Here is a 24,455-nt window from a genome sequence, read left to right on the forward strand (position 1 = left end):
GTTTGTGCTATCTTGTTATGGCATATTCAGGAAACTAACCCAGAGGCCATGTGAAGAGCTTTGTGGTTGGGGTGGGAGCTTTGCAACAGGACAAGGTAAGAACTGAAATAAAGGGAAGGTCTGCTCAGACCTGCAGCTGCTCTAGAGACAGCATCTGTGGCCGGGTGTCAGAGAACCACTGGGTTTTCAGAACTGCATGTGTCTGTATCCCATCCCTGCCTGCAGGAGACGAGGAGACCAAAAAGGCCAGAAAGAGTCCCACCGTTGGTTGGCAGTGGGTTTTGAATGGGTTTTCAAGTGGCCAAGTGTCGATTCCCAATCCAAGTCATTGCTGCATGGAGAAGTGCTCTGTGGAGAAGGAATCTGATGTCGTGGGTGGTGATAGATTAGTGATGTCTGCCATGGACAGGGACAGAGCTACCAAGCCACAAATATGGAGTAGTTCCTACAGATGCACAGAAAGAATATATTTTGTGACTTTCCTTTATGCAATCTCAGTCATTCTAGTGCAGTTTCTCAGCATAGTCCTTTACCTTTAAAGTCCTTTAATTTTAAAGTTTGATCTGACCCAAAGGAAAAATAAGCTGACTGAGGAGACCTGAGATGTCAGGGTTTAGTAACAGCAGGAGGTAGCATCCATTACTGACCACCTACCATGGCCAGGCAGAGCTCGGGGCAACTCTAACTCATAGACTTCACCACAACCCCCAAGGTGGGCACCATGGACACCTTGCTTTACTCTGCCACATTACAGGATCGTGTGTGCCCAAAGGGGCTTTCTAGGTGGCTCAACGGGTAAAGAACCCGCCTGGCAATGCAGGAGATGCAGGCAGATGCAGGTTCGATCACGGGGTCGGGAAGAATGCCCTGGAAGAGGGCATGGCAACCCACTCCAGTATTCTTGCCTGGAGAATCCCCATGGACAGAGGAGCCTGGTGGGCTACAGTCCATAGGATCACAAGATACAACTGAAGTGTCTGAGCATGCACATGCTCAATCCTTTGTGTCCAATCAAAGGACACCAGTCTGTGCCAGCTAAGCTGGAAGGGCTAGGATCCAAGAGGAGCGGCAAACACCCAGCATTTCAGAGCCTCAGTTTCTCCAAGTGTAAAGGGCAGGGTAGACAAGATGACCACCTAAGGCCCTCTGAGCTGGTTCATTCTAGGTCTGTGACTCCAGGCAAAGAGAAGAGTCAGGGAGCTGACAGGATATTGAGCCAGGAGCCCCCCAAGCAACACACAGATCCCCATCGGGCAAGGGATCCCACCCCCATCCATGAAGACCTGGGCAGGGGCGCCCCATACCTCTCACGACCAGGAACGCCTGGGCCGTGGCAGAGCCCAGGAGGTTGTGAGCGATGCACTCATATGCACCCGCATCTCTGGCCTCCACTCGCTCCAGCCACAGGCTCCCGTCCGGCAGGGTCTGGAGCCTCCGGCTGGCCCGCACGGGCTGGCCTTGTCGCAGCCACTCCACTGTGGGCGCCGGCTCTCCAGAGGCCTGGCACCGCAGGGCCACGGAATCCCCAGATCTCACTGTCACGTCCTGGGGCTTCACCTGGAACACCGGGGCACCTGTGGGAGGCCCAGGACAGCTTTCAGGAACATTTCAGTATTTTTGCACACAGGCTGAGTGCGCAGATATTGAAGGTTCAGTTCTAGACTACCACAACAAAGCAAGGATTACAATAAAACAAATCACGTGCACCTTTTGGCTTCCTAGTGCATACAGAAAGTGTGTTTAGGGAATTTCCTGGCAGTTCAGCGGTTAAGACTCCACACTTTCACTGCAGGGGGCATGGGTTTGATCCCTGGTCAGAGAATTTAAGATCCCGGATGCCATGTGGTGCAGACAAAAGAATAAGGAGAAGGAAAAAAAAGGGCGTTTACACTATACACTGTAGTCTATTAAGTGCCCAATAGCACTATGCCAAAAAGTACGATCTATATATCTTAATTTCAAAATAATTGATGACAAAAAATGCTGACCATCATCTGAGCCTTCAATGAGTCACAATCTTTTTGGTGGGAGAGTTTGAACTAGTTTGAGAATTATCATAATGTGACACAGAGGTACTCAGTGAGCCAATGCTGTTGGGAAAATGGTGCCGGCAGATTTGCTCGTAGGGCTGCCACAAGCCTTCAGTTTGTAAAAAATGCAGTATTGGCAAAGTGCAATAAAGTGGAGCACAATAAAACGAGGTGTGCCTGTATTCAAGTGGCCGGTATTCATTCAGACAGACTAGAAAACACAGAGGCAAAGGACCCTCCCACTCCAATGCTCATTTCAGTTTCCTTCTTGACAGTGTTTCCTTATGAGAATGTGCTCAGATCACCCTTCCTTCTCTTCCTTCTTCCTTAATTCTATAACAGATCATAAGGACCTTTCCTGGTGTTCAATATGTGTCTTTAGTGGCCACTTGGTGTTCCACTGTGTGGGCAGGTTACAATTTGCTGAACCAGGTCCCTATTAGAGGACGCTGAGCTTGTTTCCAGTGAAGCCTGGCCATCTGCTAGAAGTGCCTCTGCTTGACACCAGGGTACATGGCCGACGTGGACTCTCTCACCCACAGGTGAGTGGTTCTCACTGAGTCACGCCCTGATCCTCAGGTTTCTCCTCTGAAGATAATCATTTCTGTCTACTCACTACTATGGGCACCCCAGAACGGCAGGAATGAAAAGGATGGAGAATGCCCAGTGCTGGTGAGGCCCAGCCGAACTCTCACCCTGCAGGGGGGTGCGGGGGGGAAGCGTGTCATCACCATGGAAACCGTTTGCCAATGTTTTCGTTTCCCGTGGCTGCTGAAACAAATGGCCGCAGACTCGACGATTTAAAACAGCAAAAATTTGTTCTCAGACAGTTCTGGGGGCCAGAAGTCCTAGGTCAATCATTTCAGGGCTCCATGGGAGGAGCTCTTCCTTGCCTCTTACAGCTTTCGGGGGGCTTCTGGCAATCTGTGGCTTGCATCCCATGGCTGAATCACTTCACCATCTACCTCCATCTTAACATCTTATTCCCTCCTCTCGCTTCCTCCGTGTGTGTGCGTGTGCGTGTGTGTGTGTGTGTGTGTGTGTGTGTGTGTGTCTGTCTGTCTGTCTGTCTGTCTCTTTCTAATGCCCCTCTGCTTCTCTCTTACAAGAATACTTGCTAGCATTCAGAGCTCACCAAGAGAATTCAAGACAACCTCCTTATCTCAAGATCCTTAACTTAATTGCATCTGCAAAGATTCTTTTTCCAAGTAAGATGATATTATATGGGAAAAGGATGCGACCAAGAAGAGATACGTGTATATGTATAACTGAATCACTTTGCTATACATCTGAAATGAATGCAACACTATCAATCAATTATATTCCAATGTAAACTAAAAAGTATATTTAAAAAATAAAAGACTAGGTTGTGGCCGCATCTTGGGAGCCACGTGTAGCCTCCCACAGCCAGCGCAGCAATTCCGCTCCCACGTGTGAATTTTCTCACTTGAAAGCCTGTGGGGACTTCCCTGGAGGTCCAGTGGTTAAGACTCCACGCTTCCAGCATAGGGGGTATGGGTTCGATCCCTGGTTCAGGGAGCTAGGATGCCACGTGCCACGCAGTGAGGACGGGAGAAAATTGTGTAAAAACTATATGACATAAAATTTACCATCTTACTCATTTCTAAGGACGCCATTCAGTCGTGTTGAGTGTATTTGCGTCTCCTGCAACTGTCACCACCTTTCACCCCCAGAACTTTCTCATTTTGCCAAACCGAAGCTCTGTGTCCATTAAACGCTAAATCCACACTTACTGCACCCAACCCTTGGCCCCCACCGTCTTACTACCCATTTCTAGGAATCTGATTACTCTGGGGACCTCACACAATTAGAATTATATAGTATCTGTCTCTTTGTGACTGGCTTATTTCATTTAACGTAACGTCCTCCAGGTTCATTCATGCCATAGCATGTGATAGAGTTTCCTTCTTTTTTAAGGGTGGGGCGTTTTTAATATGAATGGGTGGATTTTACGGCATATAAATTGTGTGTCAATAAAGCTATATATTTTTTTAAAAGGCAACGCTCTGGACAGTGATTCCCTTGGGAGGCGGGTAGAGACGGGAAGGCGGCGTGATGGGGGGAGGGTCTGGGAGCTGACACTGCTCTGGTTTTGGATCGTGTGACGAACGTTCACTGAGCTGTGCTCTTGCAACACGTGCCCTCCTCCTCGTGTGTTCATCTTCACCCAAGAGTTCCCTTAAAAATCCCTATGTATTTCTGTTTTGTAAATACGTTCATTTGTGCCATATTTTTCTGATGCCACATATAAGCCATACCATATGATATTGTCTTTCTCTGTCTGATTTACTTCATTCACTGTGACAAGCTCTACGTCCATTCATGTTGCCGCAAATGGCATTACTTCACTCCAGAGCTGAGGGAGGGGTGAACTGAGAGATGGGGATGGACATCTACGCACTACTACGTGTAAAATAGATAACTAACAAGGACCGATTGCATAGCAAAAGGCGCTCCGTACTCTAGGTGGGATGACCTACATGGGAAAAGAATCTTAAAAAAGAGTGGATATATATGTATGCATGACTGTTTCACTTTACTGTGCAGCAGAAACTAACACAACGTTATATTAGTAAATCGACTATACTCCAATAAAAACTTTTTAAAAATTCCTATTTAGACCGTTTCATAAGGTCATTTTGAGGCTCACATGGTGCTTTGTTAGTTACAAGCTGCTTGGCAAATGTAGGAGCTGTCACGATCATCTTGATGACAGTTTTGAGTTCTTTTTTAAAACTTTTTATTTATTTGGCTGTGCCACACAGTGTGTGGAATCTTCGTTGCCCAGCCAGGGATCAAACCCATACCCCCTGCGTTGGATGCGTGGAGACTTAACTAGCGGACCACCAGGAAAGTCCCTTGAGTTCTGTATAAACAGGTTTCCCCAGGCCTGGCTGCTGCGTACCCAGGACTCACCAGCCTCTGATTCCCATCCCCCATTGCAGAGACAATTCATAGGACTTCAACTGTGTGTTCTGAGTAAATATTCAGACTGGCCTTCCTGTCCCATCAGACAGCCACAGCCTCAGCACAGCTGCCCCCCTGAGGACCCCCGTCACCTGGTGCCCCCTGCCCAGGGCCCAGGAAAGGTGGGCCCGAGACTCACTCTGCAGCGCAAGGACCACCACTTTCTCCACTGCACCCAGCTCATTCTCTGCCAGGCACTGGTACTGTCCTGCGTCGTCCATCTGCGGGCGGGCACAGGAGGGGGTGTGGCGTTCAGGAGAGGAGGGTGAGGGCGGCGAGGAGCATCTGGGGACAGCTGGACACAGGAAGGGGCCCCTGGAGCAAGGCCCACCTAACCGGGAAGGAGCTGAGAGCCCAAACCAGCCAGGGGCCCGCACATTCCATCAGGAGGGCCGCCATGGCTGCTACTCTGTGGAATCCAGAGAGGAAGTCCTGCCCGTTTCACGCCTGCAGCTTAAGGGTGGTGGCGGTCATGGCTCCAGGTGGAGCCGTATGCTGCCAAAGCGTGCTTGAGACTCACCTCTTCTAAATTACGCACATTAAAGAATTATGAGGCCACAGCGCTTTATTAGGGATGCCTTAAAAAAAAAAGTTTGGGCAACACTGAGTTGGACAAGAACAGGTTTCTGAACTGCAGGCTCCTCGGGTGCCCAGCTGCAAGACTTCCGGGGTAGGAGGGAGGGTTTGCAGCACTTCCTGGCCCTGGTGAAAGGGAAGACTTTGTCCTAGGATATCCATGACCACGGCAATGAGGCAACTCGGGAAGAATGCTGGCTCAGATTCACTTCCGAGGGGCAGCACCACCATGAGACGGAGCTGGGGGCAGCCAAGGCCAGGGTCAACACCCAGAAGATCATATCCGGGAGGCCACTCCCCAGGGACTCTAAGCAGGAGGCATAGCATGCAATTCAGAGTGCAGAGTTTGGCGTCAGTCCAAGAGGAGACTGGCTCTGGCTCCCCTGCTTACCACACTGAACCCATTACTAGTGCATGACAGTGTCTCTGGAGACTCAGTTTCCCCATCTCTAAAATGGGGATGATAGGATTGTTGTAAGCGTCACATGAGATCACACTTACTAGGTGCGAGGCACCGTGCCTGGCCCCACACTGTAAATACACAGGTCACGGAAGCCCTGTTGCTGCTACTGTAGCTGCCTTGATACCAGTCTGAGATAGGCTCCCAAATGGGTGAGATCAAGGACCTCTAACGTGAGTCCATGACAGTCCTGGACTGTGGGTTTCTGGACAGCCACTGGGACTTGGGACACAGAAGCGAAGATGAGCAAGCAGAGACTGCCTCTGAGCTCGAGGCTTTGGAAATAGCATGGAGTAGGAGTCCGGATACCTGGGTGGGGTCTTGACTCAGATGCTTACTGACTGGGGGCCTCTCTGACCCTCAGTGTCTTCATCTGTAAAATGGGGCACTCTTAACCGCTTACTCTGCTCCATGGGGTGGTTATCAATTATATATGTTAGTATTACCGAGGGGCCAGTCACTCTCAGATACCTGGTGTGGGTCATCGCACTAATTTCTCACTGCGCATCTATGAGGTGGGATGATCATTAGCCTCATTGAATGGAGGTAATTGAGGTGCAGAGAAGTGAAGTCATTGGCTGGAGGTCGCCCTAGTTAGTCGGGGGAGAATCTCTGGGTATGGGCAGGAAAGTGCTTTGTAGACTGTACCAGGTGATGCCAACCTACTAAACAACCGTCTTGGGCCATCAGACAGAGCGGAGGTTGTCCTGGGTGGCCCCAGCCCAGCCCTGGGCCCCGCCTTGCCTCCGTCCTGCGGATGATCAGTGAGCCATTCTGCAGCCGGTGCCGGCCGCCCCGCAGCGGAAGGCCGTCTTTGATCCAGTAGATGTCAGGCGCCGGGTCTCCACGGACCGCACAGTCCAGCCGGATGCTGCCCCCAATGGGTTCCACCAGGTAGGAAAATGACTCCCCTTGTAGGACAGGGGCCTCTGTGTCAGGTGACATCAGACAGGGGGGTCAGAAAGGAGGTTCCCTTGAGGTTAAGCCTCCCATGAATCCATCCCCAAAGGCCTGCCTGCCAGACCCCGGTGACCCACAGAGGCTTCTGCTGGTTCGGCATGGCTGTGTAAAGTAAATGCATTAGGGATAGAAAACAACTTCCGTGTCATGGGTCAAGTGCACTAGCTTGGCAGTGGCTGCCAGGAACACCACGCTGAGAAGGATTTGAAGCTGAGTGGGAATAGTGCTATGATTGATTAGTGATCAATGTATGTCCTGTGAGACAGGCACAGGAGGGGAGAAATGGTATGAGTGTCATATACTCGTAGGGTACTTTGGAAAACAAAGATGATATGATCATTGGGACACCTCTGTCGGACACAGTGACACTAAGATGTCTCCAATTCCCAATCCATGCAATGCTTAAACCACTCTTGGCCGCCCTGTGCCGGTTTTCACCCTTGCTGGTTTCCTGAGCTTGAATCTAGCAACGGTAGAATCCTGGTGCTGTGGGCAGCTCAATCTGTCCATTGGGCCCCATCCTCCCATCCTGAAGTTGAGTCTACAAGTCACGGTGCCAGAAGGGTTACTGGGCTGCTTCTAGGGGAGGAGGGCTGTGGGGGGCAACTGGAAAACTGGTGAGATTCTCGCTGTGTTTGCCAGGCCCCTGGCCCCCTCCCATACTTAACCCTGTTCAGCTGAGGGTAGTGCTGAAGGTCAATGGGTCAGATCTCATTCTACCTACACTCGGGGCATCTGGGCATGCTAAGTCACTTCACTTGTGTCCGACTCTGTACAGCCCTATGGACTGTAGCCCACCAGGCTCCTCTGTCCAAGGGCTTCTCCAGGCAAGAATACTGGAGTGGGTAGCCAGGGCCTCCTGCAAGGGATCTTCCTGACCCAGGAATTGAACCCTCAGCTCTTAGGTTTACTTGCATTGGCAGGCGGGTTCTTTACCATTAGTGTCATCTTGGAAGGCCAGGGACATCTGGGGAGGATAAAAAATACTGGTGTCGGGGCCTTGGGTGAAATCTGGGCCTCGGGGGTTTATGAAATCCCCCAGGAGATTCCAAAGCCCAGCCAGGGTGGAGAGGTACTGATTCAGAGATTAACAGGCTGGTTTCTTAGAAAAGCCACTAGACTGGGTCAGCAGAAGTCTGGAGAAAGACCACGGGGTCACTCCCTACCCTTCACGTGGACGAAGCTGACCGCCTGCACACGGCCCACTCTGTTCTCCGCCCAGCAGACATAGGTCCCGCTGTCCTCTCTGGTGACTGCCACCCGCTGCAGCGTGCTGCCCCCGTCCTGCTCGGACACCCCTTCTGTGGCAGAGAAAGAGACACCCCATGGAGCTCTGGGTTCAGGGTGCCGGGACCTCCTGCCCGGAACACTTAACTCAGGCCTGGGTATTCAGCAGGTGCTTCATGAAGGCACAGTGTCCCTTTCCCTGCTGGAAGCCTAAGCAAGTCAGACCCGATCATGGCAGGCACAGGTCATGTTAGAGGATGTGGTTGAGCACCTGCCTTCCCTCATTTTCAAGTTCACGCTGAGTTTGATGAGTGGCCCAGGTTAGGTCTTTGGGGACCTATTAACACGAGACACTTGTAGAGATGATGCCGTGATTTACATACAGATAGGTGCTAGGGCCAGCCTTTGATTTCCCTGTCATCATTAGACACGTCCCTACATTAGGAATAAGGGCAAGTGCTTAGCAATTCAATCCATTCAACAGACACTTGTTGAGCACCTACTCTATATACCACGGGGCCTGGATAGACCTTGCTGTTGCCCGGTCGCTAAATCGTGTCCAACTCTGTGACCCCATGGACTGAAGCACGCCAGGCCTCCCTGTCCCTCACTATCTCCCCAAGTTTGCCAGGTACGTGTCCATTGAGTTGGTGATCCTATCCAATCCTTGGGCCTCCCGAAATAGCCCCTGGGGTGCAGGTGGGAGGAAAGAGCCCCCCAGGAAAGGCGTTTGCTGAGAGGCTGGGCTGGAGCTCAGTCCCTGTTCCCAGCCTGGAGGTCTCCAGGGTTGAGACTTTTCTGCAGATGGCTTCTTGTTGGGTCTGACCTGTGACTGGTCACGTAGGGCCACGTGTGTTTGCCCTGTCCCCGCCACGCAGGGCCAAGCTGGAGACCCAGAACCCACAGGCTGACTGGCACTCTCTTCCCCATCCTCTTCAACCTCCCAGGGTCCCAGGTCCTTGTCCCACGCGCCCCCAGCAGGCCGAGACCTGTGACCAGCCGGTTGTTGACGGTCCAGCCTATTCGGGGTGCAGGGCTGCCCCGGGCCGCACAGCGAAGCCACAGCTTGTCCCCGAGGCGCAGGCTGCGGTCCCCGGGCAGGGTGGTGAAGACAGGCAGGGCCAGGATGGTGAGATGCACTCGGCGGCGGGCACGACCCACGGCATTCTCAGCGGTACAGGTGTAAGTGCCAGCGTCCTGGCTCTGTGGGCAAAGGAACGGGTCAACCTGAGAACTGCTCCTTCTCCAGCATGGGCCAGAATGTTCCCTGGGGACCTGCTCCCCGGAAGGTTCCTGTGGACCATGGTGCCTAGACAGGCAAAGTGACTTGCCCCAGGTCACACAACTGGCAAACGGCTCGGCTTCACCGTTGCACCTCCCTGCCACCTTCATATGGCTAGGCACTGTTTTTCTTTCTTTGGACCATGCCGTGTGCAGTTTGCCGGATCTTAGTTCCCCACCCAGGGATGGAACCCGTGCCCCTTGCTTTGGGAGCACAGGGTCTTAACCACTGGACCTCCAGGGAAGTCCTGGTTATGTGCTTTGATGAAATAAGATTTATATTTTAAGGCAGGACAAGGAAAATGAAACATCAGATTCTCTCTCTGTGTCTTTTTGGGCCTCCCCTTCCTGTCCCTAAAGTGCATTACCCATTAACCAGACCTCCTCAAAGACGGACGTGCATGCTCGGCCGTAAAGACCAATCTTTTCTTTCCTCTAACGCTAGCAACATAACTCCTTAAAAGAAAAGCATTGTTTTACAGCTCTCTAAGTGGGTCACAGTGACTCACTGCTCACTTGGTACATGCTTACCTGGAGTATGTGTCTTTGGTGAACTTTATCTACAATACCAGTATCTCATTTTGATGTATGATTTTTTTGTCCTAAAAATGTATGTGACTGTGTCTTTGATGTCTAACAGGTCCCCTGGGTTATAACCCTCAGTTGGGCTCAAATAAAATTCCCTTTTTTAAAAAATTCTTCATTTGATTGTTTATTGAATTTTCAGCCTTTATCATCCAGGCCTGACCAGACACTTGTAACAGTCACTATTCGCTGAGCACTTATTATGTGCGTAGGACGGGACCTGAGCTTGCTCATCCATCACCCCTGAGGCCGGTCCTTCTCTGAGAGGAGACGTCCCAATGGGCATCTCAACAGGGCTCACCACTGCACATCTGGTTCCCTGTGTGGCAGCATCCCTGCCCCTGAGACTCCCTTAGGTTTGCTCGCCCAGCAGCCAGCCACCCATCCGACTAGAGAGCAACTTTTTGTCACTATAGGACATGATGCATGCTGACAGGGGAAGGGGGCCTGAGTCCCATTCATGCCCGTGGCTCAGGTTGAGAACAGTAGGAGCAGTGTGGGGACATAAAGTCATTGCCCTGCATCCCTCTCCTTCCCTCCAGGGCTCCTTCCCTCCCCAGGAACTGGCCACAGAGGTCCTGATTCAACTCTCCACCCGCCTCTTGGCAACAGCATGTCTTGAACACCTGGGTACACTCCGAACCGCAGTTTCCTCATCTGGTTGTTTAGTCACTAAGTTGCTTCTGACTCTGAGACCCCGAGGACTATAGCCCACCAGGCTCCTCTGTCCATGGGATTTCCCAGGCAAGAGTACTGGAGTGGGTTGCCATTTCCTTCTCCAGGGGATCTTCCTGACCCAGGGATCGAACTTGGGTCTCCCACACTGGCAGGCCCATTCTTTAGCACTGAGCCACTAGGGAAGCACTTCCTCATCTGTAGCGGGGGTGATAATACCTGCTTGCCCCGATTCTGGGATTAAGAAACGGCACGGGGCTCAGCACAGAGCATGACACACAGTAGGTGCGCAGCAGGTGTCTGCAGCCCCTGCAGTCACTATCATCTCCCTCTGCTCCCAGAGGCCAGACCCTCACCTCCGAGTTTTTCACCAACAGCTCCCCGGAAGGCTGGATGGTGAACTTCCCCTCGGCTCCGGACACAGGCTGGCCATCCTTTTCCCAAGTGACTTTAGGCTCGGGGCTGCCGGTGGCGGTGCAGGGCAAGAGCGCGTGGGCGCCCTCGGTGATGGACAAGTCGGGGAGCCCAGTCTTGATCGTGGGCGGGACTGTGCAGGGAGGGGGAGTCCGCTCGGGGACTGGGGCTGGCCTGGGGTGGCTTGCCCCTGTCCCAGTGCCCTTGGCAATTGGCACGCCCTCAGCCCCTTCTTCCGCCTCACCTGCTGCCCTCCCGCCCACCCCACTGTCCCCTGGTCATAAGCCATTGCCGTGGCCTGCACAACCTGGGGATTTTCTCGCGTTTGGTGAAGCTGTGATGCAGTGGCCCCATTCACACGCATGCACACACAGGGACTAAACCACAGAAACGGCTGTTGCTACCGCAAAGCCAATGCGAACGAAGAACAACCAGACTCGTTTCCCACGAGAGGCCAGAGGAAGCAGAGGACCGGAGCTACTGTCTGAAGCCAGACCTTGGGTGCGAAACTGGGAGATGTGTTCCTTGAATTCCTTCTAGAACCACCAGCCATGCTGGAATAGGCATGGACGCAGGGACATGCCCCACCTGGGACCAGAGCCAGGCAGAGACCGGAGGGGCTCTCAGGAGTCTCAAAGCCCCTGGCTCACTGGGGTCCACTTTGGTCGCCCCCCCAGGCCCACCTTGCACCACCAGCCGAGTCTTCCCCACGGCACTGCCTGCGCTGTTCTGGGCAAGGCAGAAATAGTTCCCAGTATCCTCTGGGCTGACATGGATAATCCGCAGCTGTCCACTGGGGAGGACCTGGGTACCGGCCCCTGGATTTGGTGGGGAGGAATTGGGAGCCGGTGGCTGGGGCAGCAGGACCCCCGGGGAGGGCAGGAAGGCTGCTTGGGTGGTTTGGTCTGACCAGGCAAGTGACTTGCTGTGGCCACAGGCTGACCGGGGGACAGAGTGAGCCTGGAGCCTGGAAGCTGGACCCAGAGCCCGTCCAGGCTGTCCCCCTCCTCAGTCCCCCATCCCAGCCACTGAGCGCTCAGGCAGAATGAAGGGCTCTGGGCTGGTGAGGGAAGACAGGAGGGCAGGAGGTGGGTGCCACGCCCCTGGGCAGGGCACAGGCTTTCCAGAGCTCCCTGCAGGAGTGGGCAGCCCCGGGACAGGAGGGAGGACCCCAAGAGGGGACTCACCTGCAGGCACACTGAGCCCCTCTTTCTGCCAGGCGATGCTCGGCCGAGGGATGCCCGAGGCCTTGCAGGGCAGCAGCACCTCCTCCTCGGCCACCGCCCAGACCACACTGGGCAGTGGCTTCACCACGGGGGAGGCTGCAAAGGAACAGGGTAGCAGAGGTCCCTGGGGACACCTCCAACCGGCGGGTGTCTGAGCACCAGAGAGAGAGGCTTCTATAGGGAACACGGGGTTCTGGAAACCTCGGAATGGAGGACATAGGCAGGCTGAGTCTTTTCTCCCAGAGAATCCCCTAGCCCTCCACCTGCTCCCCTGTCTCCAGGGCCACAGCTGTCTGGCCTGGGGATGCTTACCTTGCACAGTGAGGACCACGTGCTTGTGGGCCATGCCTGCGGCATTGCGGGCCGTGCAGGTGTAGCGGCCACTGTGGATGGGGAGGGCCTGCCCAATTTCCAGGGCCCCTGCGGGTGGGAATGGGGCACAGAGAGGGATGAGGGGACCCAGAATGGACATCCCAGGGAAGAAGCCAGCTGGGCTCTTACACATCCCACCCTGGTGTCTCTGTTGCAGGCCACTCAACCTGGCTCCCTGCCCATTTGTAAGGAGCATGGGGGAACCTGGGCCTGCCTCTCTCCCTGCCCAGAGCATAACATGGGAAGGTCCCTTCTGCTCTCTGCATCTTCCAGTCTCTGGGCCAGGTGTGCAATGTGGAATCACACAGAATGGTATTTAGGCCTTTCTGGCTGTGATGTGCCTGAATCTGCCACTGCCCTACCTGGAATCCCTGGCCCACCTCCACCTTAGCAAGGTTCCACAGGCCTTCACCCTGCTATCCTTGTTGTGCTCTGCTCGAAATTTGCCTCCTCCAGGAAGCCCTCCTGGGCTACCACCTCCTCTGTCCTCCCTTTGCCCTCTCTCCCTCAGTCTTGGCTGCTCAGTGAACACCATTTTAACCTTCCCAGGCTGTAAGCTGCACCTTAAGAGTCAGGTAAGGCGGTTTCTAAATCATCCCCTGTAGACCCCTGAGGGCCTCCTGAGTGGGCAAGGGAAGTGAGGCCTGCCTGACTCTGGACCACTCTGCAGCACCCACCCCAGCTCCAAATGGAACCAGAACCTAGCTTCTCTCACGTGTCTGGCTTCCTCATAGCCACTAGTCAGAAGCAAGAGTTCTATTGCTTTGAAAGAGTTGGACAACTACAGATCTGGCCAACGGTTCACACACTTTAGGATTTCCCTGACCAATCAGCTAACAAATACATTTAATTTGGAGAATCCCCGTAAAGTTGCCAACTTTTTATTTTGACAAGCAAAGACACTTAAGTCACATCTACTACTACTTAAGTTACATAACATCTACTTTCACCTGAATTTCATAAAAACTTTCGACCCCAAATTATTAAGAAAAGCACGGTTTCAGGATAAAGGACAATTCTAATGAGCTAAAACCAGCTTCACGAAAACTCTCATGTAGCTCTTATCTTTCTCATTTTGTCATTAAGCAGCCCCGATTTACCAGCTAGCATCAGGGACCGACTGATGAACATCAACACTCCAGTGACTGGACGGGGAGACTCAGAGAGGGTCAGGGGGTTCTCCCAGGTCACACAGTGAGGGAATGGCAGAGTCGAGCCAGAACTTTCCATCTTGCTCAACCACCAGGCCCCAGGGGGCTGCCTTCACGGCCTCTGCCCAGTGTCCCCTCCGCAGAGGTCCACGTGGCTCACCCTTACTCACCAGAAGGAGACACACGGTAGCCGCTCCCTCGCACCCCCAGCCGGGTGCCTGCTTTGCTCCAGGACACGACCGGGGCCGGCACACCCGTGCTGTGGCACGTGAGGACCACGGGTGCCATCATGGTCACGGTGAAGTCTGTCTGGTCGTCGGCAATGGCAGGAGGCACTGAAACACAGGTCAGGGCTTGAGGTCCCCTGGGGAACGCAGAGCCACGGGGCCAAGCGGATGAGAAGGACAGACAGACCAAGACACAAGGGGACATCGGTGATGAGATCTGAAGGAAGAGCAGGTATTGCCTGGGTGAAGGGAAGACTGTTCACTGCAGAGGGGACAGCATGTGCAAAGGCCCCGAGGTAGGGAGCAGAAAGCTGAGCCGAACCTGGGGGCCAGCAGGGGTGACCTTGTGAGCCCAGGTGACACTTGAGCTTTCTATCCTGAGGGCAGTGGGCAGCCATGGTGGGAGGGGCTTTTATCTGGGCTGATGACAAGGTCAGATTTTGGTTCAGAACATTCTGGATTTAGGGAGAAGCCTCTCCTACAAGCTCCCACAGGCTGTGCTGGAGTTGGGTTATGTCAGTGTGGGAGGGCAGGATCAGAGAGGGCTTCCTGGAGGAGGTGATTCAGGAAGCAAAGAAATACTCGGGGGAACCCTCAGGTCCTTGCAGGTGGAGAGAGCACCCAGGAGAGGGAGACACTGTCCTCAACCTTCACCCCGGACTGTGAACTTCCCGTAAACAGTCAGCCCTGACCCTGAACTCACCATGAACCGTCACCCAGTAGAGCTTGCGGGCCTCACCCACTCCATTGCTCGCCACACACTCAAACAGGGCTGAGTCCTGGGGTCTGGGGGCTTCAAGGAGCAAGGCGTTGGAGGGCAGGAGTCTGGAAGGACAGACAGTCATCTGCTAAGTGACTGGCTTGGCTGACCTGAAACCAGCCAGCCATGGCTTCCCCGCCCAGGGAACTTGGAGGCAGGGCCTGTGTCTCCGGACTGTTCCCCTTCCCGTATCTGGCCCCCAGTGCCGACTCAAAAAGTTTCTCCTAGAATTTTCCACCTCCTAAGGTCTAGCTGTTGAGTTTGTGGGTGGTTTTAACATCTGTGCCTGGGTTTCTCCATAATTCTAGAGAGTTTTCTAAAGTCACCACCTAGGATAACTTCTGCAATACAACCACATCCAAAGCCCTGATTAGAACTGCTTGTGTCCACTGAACGCCTGTTTCGTCACAAAGCTCCACGAGGACCTGGCACCTAACACAAGAAATACCTGGCGAATTCACTGCTGAGCCGGCTCCCTCAGTCCTCCCAGGGATCAGTTCAGGATCAGACTTGAGAGACAGGGAGACCGAGGCTGCTACAGGCTCTACGGGTTCAGTCTCAGCCAGCATGAACTTAGGCTTCTAGGTGGGTTTTTAAATAGTGACTGAAGTCGTTTCAAAGGCCATATATTCCCCATTATGTCCCCAATGCCCCCACCTCCTACTGAGCATGTCCTGTAAAGACCTCCTTGCCCCTTGAGGTCCGGACACAAAAGTTCTGGTGCTAGCTTTGGTGAGTGAGACCCAAGCACGTCCCTACCTCGGTTCCGACCCAGCTCCCTGTCTGTGAGATGGGCAAGCCCTCCTCCACCCTGAGGATCTCACAATGTCCCCAGAAGGACCAGCTCAGCACCTGTAGGCGCCCTGCTGCAGGCGGAAGTCCAGCTTCTGTCCGTCCTTCCACCAGGCCACGACGAGCTTGGGGCAGCCACTGGCCTCACAGGGCAGTGAGGCTGGGCTGTGAGCCGTCAGGGTCAGGTTGGAGGGGCCGGGGGCGATGGCTGGAGGCTCTGGGGAGAAAGCGGTGATCAGGAGACAGGGTGTGGAACGTGGGTGGGGCTGTGCCCAAAGATGAAGTCAAGGAGCAGGGTTTACTCTTATCCCCTTCAACCCACGCCCGAGGAAGCAGGGACCAGGAGGCAAGAGAAACTCCACGAGTGGGTCTTCCAATGGGCTCCCAAAGCTGGGGTGATGGGACCTTTGCTCACCCTTGAGGTTGGTGTCTCCCTAACTGCCTCTCCTTGAATGGGGCCTCCAGGGCAAAATTCCCCAGCAGCCTGCCTGAGGCCAGGGCTCAGCTGCCTCCACCAAGGTGATCAGTCAGACTGAAGAGCAGATCAGAGCCTCTGGCTCAGTGACTCTGAGTGTTAGACAGCCTGTACATCTTTTATCACTCATATAATAGTGTAGCAGTAAGTGTTCTCTGGTGGCTCAGATGGAGACCCGGGTTCCAACCCTGGGTTGGGAAGATCTCCTGGAGAAGGAAATGGCAACCCACTCCAGTATTCTTGCCTGGAAAATCCCATGGACGGAGGAGCCTGGTAGGCTACAGCCCATGAGGTCGCAGAGTTGGAAACGACTGAGCGACTTCACTTTCTAGTAAGTGTATATGTTTCCATAAAAATAAATATGCATCTTTGAGTATACACACTCAAAAGTTTTAACCAATGGGCTTCATAGTCAAAAAACATTTGGAGGCCATTGCTCTTGGCTCCTGACAGCTAGGATGACCCAGAAGCTAAGCAGGACAAGGAGTGGGTGCTGAGGGCAAAAAACACACCTTCCCTCATCTACCTACCGAAGACCCGCAGGTCACGACCCTGCAGATCAGAACCTGCAGGATTGGATGCCAGGCAGAGATAGTGGCCAGCGTCCTGGGCGAGGACTGGCTGGATCCTCAGGGAACCTTCAGGCAGAACTTGAAACCTGGAACACAGGAGGGGACCCCTGGTTGTGTCCCCAGCAAGACCCTCCCCTCGGTCCCTCACTTTTCCAGAAAGAGGGTGCTAACTCAGGAGTCCTGAAGGTGTGAGGCCAAGATCGGGGTGGGGTGGGGGTCACGGCCATGGGCAGCAACCCACATGGCAACCTAGAATCAGAAAGGGTGAGTGGGGCTTCTTCTGGCCTTCCATGCTCCCACCTTGACCCGGCCTCTCCCCAAGAGCCAGCAGGCAATGGTACCCCGACTCCTGAGAACAGCCTCTAGATCAGGTCTGGCAACTGCCCTTTCCCAGGGGCCATGTCTGTACTCTGTGACTTCACCCATGGCCACAGCCGATTGGACTGGGGACAAACACGCCCCGCAGGCTTGGCCAATGGAATTCTCTGCCCTGGGAATTCGGAACTGGGATTCACAGCTCTCCAGGCTCTGCAACTTGTGTGAACGGAGGAGTTATAACTTGGGCGGGGTGGGAGGCTGGTGCGGGAGCATCCCTGACCTGTTCACAGAGAAAGAAGGTATAGAAAATTGATCCGAGGGACAGAGAGGCTTGAAACCTGCACACAGAAACAGAGATTAGCAAGCAAGAGTCAAAACTAGACACAGACAGACAGACAGGGGTTCTCAGGCCCTTAACCAATGGGCATGTCTGCCCTTGGGTTCTGAGAAGACCCATGTCCTTTCTGCTCCAACTGCCCAGGTGGGCTTCCATTTACAACCTGCAGAGAGGTACCTGAGCCCCTCCCTAAGGCCCTCCCTTGCCAGCACCCACCTGGGGCTCCCGAGATCCAAGGGGACCCCATCCTTCCGCCAGCTCACGAGGGGCCGGGGGGCACCATCTGCCTGGCAGGGCAGCAGGGTCGTCTGGTTCACAGAGGCATTCACTGTAGGTGGTCCTGGCTGGATGGTGGGCACCACTGGAGGAGGGGCACAGAGGCAGCAGGTGCTGGGGGTCCGTCGCTCTCCAGAGGGTGGGCAAGGAGGGGCACAGAGGGAGCAGGTGCTGGGGGTCCGTCGCTCTCCGGAGGGTGGGCAGGGCGGGTGGGGTGGGAACACTCACTGTGGACCTCCACGTGGAAGGCCAGGCTGGTGCTGCCCGCTGCGTTGTGGGCAGTGCAGCTGTAGTCACCGCTGTCGGCCGTGCTCAGGGCCTGTAGCTGGAGGAATCTGCCCTCCTCGGGGAACTGGGTGTGGGCATCTGCCTGGAGAGATCCCCCCAGGATGGCAGACCCTCATGAGTGTAAGCCAGCCCCCCGGGCGGCAGGGTCACAGAACCAGTGGGACTGGCCCGCAGCCCTTGCACTTGTGCCCAGCTGAGGACTCTCTGGGGAAACAGGCTCCTTTGGGAGGGAAGTGCATCCTCCCTGGAGCTCCGCCTTTGGGCCTGTTGCAGGGGGCTCATGCTCAGAGCAGGAGCTGGAGCCTCCCTCAGATCTACAATCCTTGAATTCACAGCCGCAAATGGGCCGCATTTCAGGGGTGAGCACAGAGAACTTCAGGAACGGACCCCAGGCCACACAGTCATGAGGCCTGGCTCAGATAGGCATCAAAAGTCCTGGGCAAACCTTAGCCTTGTCTCAGTGGCCCCATCACCAATATGAGGTAATAATAATATAACAATTTAACAGAGTGGAGATATAATTTAACAATCAGGAGAGCAGGTATGCACAGTGCTGGCACCGAACAGACTCCTGGCACCTGGGAGCTAGTCTACCCAGGGTCTGGGGCCCAAAAGGGACAGAAGGCAGTGCCCCAGGGTGCCCAGCCTGGCACCCACCTGCAGCAGGATGCCTTCTCGGTGCCACTCGATCTCCGGTGCTGGGTCTGCCTCCACCGAGCACTCTAGAACCAGCTGTCCCGGGGCCAGGCCAACCACATAGCGGGGGCCATGGGGCCCAATGACATTTGGGGGGGCTGGTGGGGCAGGCAGAGAGGGCATGAGAGATGGACTCGCCTCTGCCCTGTCTCATCCTGCCTTCCTCTCCTGCCCCATACCTCGGCACCCCATACCTTGAACTCTTATCCGGAAGCTCTTCTCAACTTCACCGGCAGGGCTGTGGGCCAGGCAAGTGTACAGCCCAGCATCGCTCACCTGGGGATGGAGCAGGGTGAGCAGCTGCCTCTGGCCCCAGCCTGCCCGCCTCCTGACCTGGCTTTCCACTTACACAGCTAAGGGCCCAGGACTCAGACTCAGGCCTATTGCCTGCCACCCGACCTCTGCCACCAGCCCATTCTCCTCTCTGGGACTTTCCTTCTCCTTTACTGCCTCACCCTTATTTCAGGGCTAGAGCAGAGCTCGCCTCCTCCAGGAAGTCCCCCTTGACTGTACCAGTTTTTTTCTGGTTGGGCTAGGGATTTATCTGGTTTCCGCATCAGCCTTGGGTCAGACCTGACTGGGGGTTCCCAAGGGCATGGCTCCGGGCCAAGGGGGTCATCTTCACATCCTCACACCCTAAACAAAAGTGGAGCTTGGCCGAACCTTGCCGAGTGCCGCTGGGCCCCGCCCCTCCCCTCCGCAGCCTCCTCCCATGGCAGCTGGGGCAGCCGCACCTGCACACCCTCCACCCGGAGCACCCGCCTGGCCCCTTGGCCATCCTCTGGCCTGCTCAGGGCCTGCCCATCCTTGTGCCAGGTGATGTTGGGTGCGGGGGTGCCCCGGGCATCACACAGGAGCTCCAAGGGGGTTCCAGGGGTCAACAACAGCTCTCCGGGCTGGCCTGAGTCCTCGATGTAGGGGGGATCTGCAAGACACCCCACCCTGGGTCAGCCTTGGGGGCCGTGCCAGGAGCACTGGGAGCTGGGGCTCGTCCCCTCCCCCACCACCCAGATGCTGACAGCAGGCAGGGCTGCAAACAGGCGGTGGTGACCGTGTTACTGCTGCCGCTATTTAGCTCTTCACTCGTGTCCAAATCTTTGCGACTCTATGGACTGTAACCCAGCTGGGTCTTCTATCCATGGGATTTCCCAGGCAAGAATACTGGAGTGGGTAACCACTTCCTTCTCCAGGGGATTTTCCCAACCCAGGGATCAAACCCATGTCTCCTGCATTCCAGGCAGATTCTTTACCATGGAACCACCAGGGAAGACCTGGTGATGGTGTTGGAGGGTCCTAAAAGCACTAGACCGCGGGCTCATCTGCCTGGGGCAATTATCTGTGCTTTAAAACCAACCAGGAAACAGTATGGAGATGCGTCTTTTCAATGTGGCACAGCTCTTGCAAAATCTTGTGCTTGAGACCCAGAGCCCTGAGACCTCAGTGGCTTTTTTCCTGCTTTACAAGGTTTGGGTGATGAGACTGGGGGGCACAGCCCCAGGGGAATGAAGAATCTGGGCCCCCAGCCACTGCAGCCAGGTCAGCAAGACCTGTTCCCTACGCCCCAAGCCTCTGGGATGCTCATCTCCCTCACTACCTTCTCCATCGCTCCCCCCAACCCTGAGGACCCCCTGCCACCCCCAGCCCAGAAAAGCTGGCACTGGGGGCAGGCGACTCACCCATCACCATCAGCTGAAAGTGCCTCCTGGCTTCCCCCGCCTCGCTCATGGCCACGCAGGAGTAGGTCCCCGCGTCCCCCGCTTCCACTGCCTCCAGCAGCAGGCCAGGCCCGTGCTCCAGGCTCTGGGGCAACAATGGTTCCCCATCCTTCACCCACGACACGAAGGGCAGGGGGCTTCCCCAGGCTTCACAGGGGAGGAACACCGGGGAGCCACGGACCACTGCCACGTCATTCTGGAACTCGGCCGGCTCCAGGACAGGGGGCACTGTGCAGAGCCAAAGAGTGAGTCAGTTCATTTGATGCCAGGTGGCCCCTGGGCCTTTGCACAGACTGTAACTGGCCAGAGTGCCCTTCTCCGTCTATTCCTTCTCATCTCCAATCCATGACTTAGACCTCACCTCCTCCAGGAAGCCTTCCCTGAGGCCAGGTGAGGTGCCCCCTCAGTGCTCCCTGGCATCCTCTCCTTCCCCTGGCATCACCAGTCGCCTGGAATTTTAATTGTCTTTCTACAGAGCTGTTTTCCTCACTGACCTCCTAGTGTCAGTGGCCACCTCTGCTCACTGCTGTATCCCGGGTGAGGCCCTGGCACACTCGTGTCCGAGAACCACTTGTGAGATCAATGAAAGAGTGACTGAATGAGCCAGAGGCTGTGTGTGTGTCCTGCCTTGACATCCCAGAGGGCCAGCCCTCAGTTCCACTCAGAGGGGAGGGGCGGGGACAGGGCCCTGATTCTCCTCCCTGAGGCCAAAGGACCTGGTAACCCGCCCCCTGCTCCGTACCGTGCACCTGCAAGGCGAAGTGCCTGTTGGCCACACCTGCTGGGCTCGCGGCCACGCAGGTGAAGGTGCCCGAATCCGCCAGCTGCACCTGGGAAATCCTGACGCCCTCGAGCAAAGGGAGGGACGAGAGCGCGGGGGAGAAAGAGAGAGGGGGACTCAGACCCCGTTCTCTTCCATCCCGTCCCCAACAGCTCACCGGCCAGAGGGGTGGGGCTCTGAAACATACACCTGACCAGGTCCTGCCTCTGCTTAAACCCCCAGAATGAAGCCCAGACTCCCCACCTCCACCCCTGCTGCCTTCTCTGCCCAGCTCACTCTGCACCCAGACTTCCTGCTTCCCAAATTCTGAAGCCCCACCATCCCTCCCCAGGGCGGCCTGCTATTCCCACCCTTTTCTTCTAGACAATTCCGCTCAGCTTTCAGGACTCATCAGACATCTCTACTCACTGTCTCCACTGCCTGAACCCCACTGTCGGTTGAATCCCCTTTCACCCTGACCACTCCTCCTGAGTTGCCTTTGTCAATGTCCACAGTGACCCTGAAATGTCTGTTGTATCCACCCTAATGCTGGCAACCTGGGCACAGCCCGCACTCGCTCCCCGGGGACTGCAGCCTGTCCTGGCTTCCAATACCACCTGTGTGTGGACCATCTCCAAGCACCTATTTCCTAAACTCCCAACTAGAATATCCAGTGCCTGGTTTTCATCCTTCCTTATGTCCAAGAATGTCTCCAACCAACATGTGGGAAGAGAGCCCAAGTCTCAACCCTCAACCTGCTCCTCCTACTATGGACCCATCTCAGAAAATGGAAACTCAGCCTTCCAAGTTTCTGGATAAAGAGCCCAGAGCCCTGCTCAACTCCTCCCACCACCTCTCCTCTCTCCACGACACCACTAGCTGGACCACCGCCACCACCTCCGTCACGGGGCTCTGACCCAGGCCCCCCCACTGCGTCTCACCTGGATTATGACTGAAGCCCCAGAAGACCCTCCTACTGAGCCCTCAGCCCTACAGTCTGCCTACAGTACAGTCCGCCATCCACTGTGCAGCCTAGGTCACAACCCCAGAGAAACGAAAGTAGAAGCTCAAGTGGATACTACGGCGCCCACAGCAGCATTATGTTCACATTTCCCAGCATTATTCACACAACTGCTGACATGTGGATGCGATCCAAGTGTCCACTGACGAGTGAGTGGATGGCTAAAGGAAATGTGTTCGACACACACCGTGTGATATCATTCAGCCTTAAATATTAGGGTGGAGAGTTTGACACAAGCTACAACATGGATGATCCCTGGGTCGTGAAGATCCCCTGGAGGAGGAAATGGCAACCCACTCCATTATCCTTGCCCCATGGACAGAGGAGCCTGGCAGGCTCCACGGGATCACAAAAAGAGTAGGACACGACTTAGCGACTAAACAACAACATGGACAAATCTTGAAAACTGATGCTAAGTGAAATAAAGCTGTCACAGAGGACAATTATTGCATGATGTCACTTACACGAGGGACTTAGAATAAGGCAAATTCATGGAGACAGAAAGTACGATGCTAGGTGCCAGGAGATGGGGAGGGGGTGGGGAATTGGTGTTTAATGGCTCAGAGCTGCAGTCTGGGAAGATGCAGAGGTCTGGAGAAGGACGATGGTGGTGGCTGCCCAAGAGCGTGAATGTCCTCAATGCCACTGGACAGTGCGCTTACAAAGGCCAGATTCTCTGTTATGTGTTCAGTTCAGTTCAGTCGCTCAGTCGTGTCCGACTCTTTGCGACCCCATGGACTGCAGCACACCAGGCCTCCCTGTCCATCACCAACTCCTGGAGTTTACTCAAACTCGTGTCCACTGAGTCTGTGATGCCATCCAACCATCTCATCCTCTGTCATCCCCTTCTCCTACCCCCTTTAATCTTTCCCAGCATCGGGGTCTTTTCCAGTGAGTCAACTCTTTGCATCAGGTGGCCAAAGTATTGGAGTTTCAGTTTCAACATCAGTCCTTCCAATGAATACTCAGGACTGATTTCCTTGAGGATTGACTGGTTGGATCTCCTTGCAGTCCCAGGGACTCTCAAGAGTCTTCTCCAACACCACAGTTCAAAAGCATCAATTCTTCCATGCTCTTTTATGCGTATTCTACCACAGACACAAAAGTCGAGCCACATCACGAGGCCTCTCTGTTGAAAACCCTTCCAGGGCTCCCCTTCTCTCCTTAGGAAAACCCAGGTCTTTTGAAGCACTTACAAAGCCCTATGTCGCCTGACAGACCTTCCCTTCACCGACCCTCCAACTCTGTTCCTGGAACGCACAGCCACATGCCCACCTCAGTGTCTTTGAACCTGCTCTTCCCACCTGGAAGTTCTTTCCCGTGGAATCCACTCACCTCCCCTTCTTACCTCCTTCCACATCTGCTCAGGTGTCATCTCTTCTGAGTGCCTACCACCAGCCACCCTAAAATTGTGCCCTCCACGGCCACTTCCTACTCCCTTACCTGAGCACACATCTCTTATGACATGTCGCTTTTATACTCGTTTATTTACCATCCCTACAATTGCAGGAGCAGAGGCTTTGTCTTGCTCACTGCTCCACCCTAGTGCCTGGAACTGCACCTGGAACAGCAAGCACTCCAGAAGTGTTGCTGAATGCGTGAAGACTTTGCTCAGGCACCTTCCTCCAGGAAGCCTTCCCTGATTTCTCCTACCAGGGCTAGGCTGAGTCAGGTGCAACTGGATGTCATCACCTGGATCTGTGCCTCCCCTACTGGGCTGTGAAAACCTGAGGGCAGAGGCCACTTTCATTTCTGGAGTTCCATTTGGATCCTCTCGTTCCCCTCGTCAAAAACTTCTACATGTTTATATTATTTTCAGTCTAAAAGCCATTCAGTTGTGTTTTTAAGCAAGCTGTTTGAGCAGGATGTCTGGGATACTGGCTGGTGGGCTGGGGAACCACTGCCTTACCGGAGGGTGCGGCCAGAGCTGTGGAGGTGGGTGCGGTGGGAGAGCGGAAGGGGCAGGCCGTCCTTGAGCCAGCTCACGTGGATAGGTGGGGAGCCCCGGACAGGGCACGCCATGCTCACCAGATCACCAAGTCTGTGCACCAGGGTCCCTGCACCCTCTGGCCCCTGATCGATGGTGGGAGGCACTGGTGGGCGGGCACAGAGGAGAGAAGGAGCAGTGATGGGGTCAGAGAGCTGGACCATAAAGAAGTCTGAGCACCAGAGAACTGATGCTTTTGAACTGTGGTGCTAAAGGAGACTCTTGAGAGTCCCTTGGGCTGCAAGAAGATCAAACCAGTCCTTCCTCAAGGAAATCAGTCCTGAAT

The 24,455-nt window shown here is 54.7% G+C and overlaps 1 protein-coding gene across 1 annotated transcript in view; it reads right to left on the reverse strand.

Annotated features, from left to right (window-relative positions):
• Window positions 1–24,455, reverse strand: part of HMCN2 (hemicentin 2) — a 174,811-nt gene that overhangs the window by 12,909 nt on the left and 137,447 nt on the right. The window contains exons 66-86 of the mRNA XM_068970656.1: window positions 24,092–24,275; window positions 21,144–21,241; window positions 20,363–20,629; window positions 19,416–19,611; window positions 18,881–18,957; window positions 18,648–18,784; window positions 17,931–18,072; window positions 17,643–17,787; window positions 16,730–16,857; window positions 15,785–15,941; window positions 14,876–14,997; window positions 14,116–14,280; window positions 12,735–12,842; window positions 12,384–12,518; window positions 11,880–12,014; window positions 11,139–11,329; window positions 9,231–9,444; window positions 8,181–8,315; window positions 6,799–6,983; window positions 5,158–5,239; window positions 1,305–1,574 (exon numbers count right to left, since the gene is read on the reverse strand). Coding sequence (XP_068826757.1) covers window positions 1,305–1,574; window positions 5,158–5,239; window positions 6,799–6,983; window positions 8,181–8,315; window positions 9,231–9,444; window positions 11,139–11,329; window positions 11,880–12,014; window positions 12,384–12,518; window positions 12,735–12,842; window positions 14,116–14,280; window positions 14,876–14,997; window positions 15,785–15,941; window positions 16,730–16,857; window positions 17,643–17,787; window positions 17,931–18,072; window positions 18,648–18,784; window positions 18,881–18,957; window positions 19,416–19,611; window positions 20,363–20,629; window positions 21,144–21,241; window positions 24,092–24,275 — 3,273 coding nt within the window. The remainder of the gene's footprint in view (window positions 1–1,304; window positions 1,575–5,157; window positions 5,240–6,798; window positions 6,984–8,180; window positions 8,316–9,230; window positions 9,445–11,138; window positions 11,330–11,879; window positions 12,015–12,383; window positions 12,519–12,734; window positions 12,843–14,115; window positions 14,281–14,875; window positions 14,998–15,784; window positions 15,942–16,729; window positions 16,858–17,642; window positions 17,788–17,930; window positions 18,073–18,647; window positions 18,785–18,880; window positions 18,958–19,415; window positions 19,612–20,362; window positions 20,630–21,143; window positions 21,242–24,091; window positions 24,276–24,455) is intronic.

The sequence above is a fragment of the Capricornis sumatraensis genome, chromosome 1 (assembly GCF_032405125.1).
Source record: "Capricornis sumatraensis isolate serow.1 chromosome 1, serow.2, whole genome shotgun sequence".
Taxonomy (NCBI): Eukaryota; Metazoa; Chordata; class Mammalia; order Artiodactyla; family Bovidae; genus Capricornis; species Capricornis sumatraensis.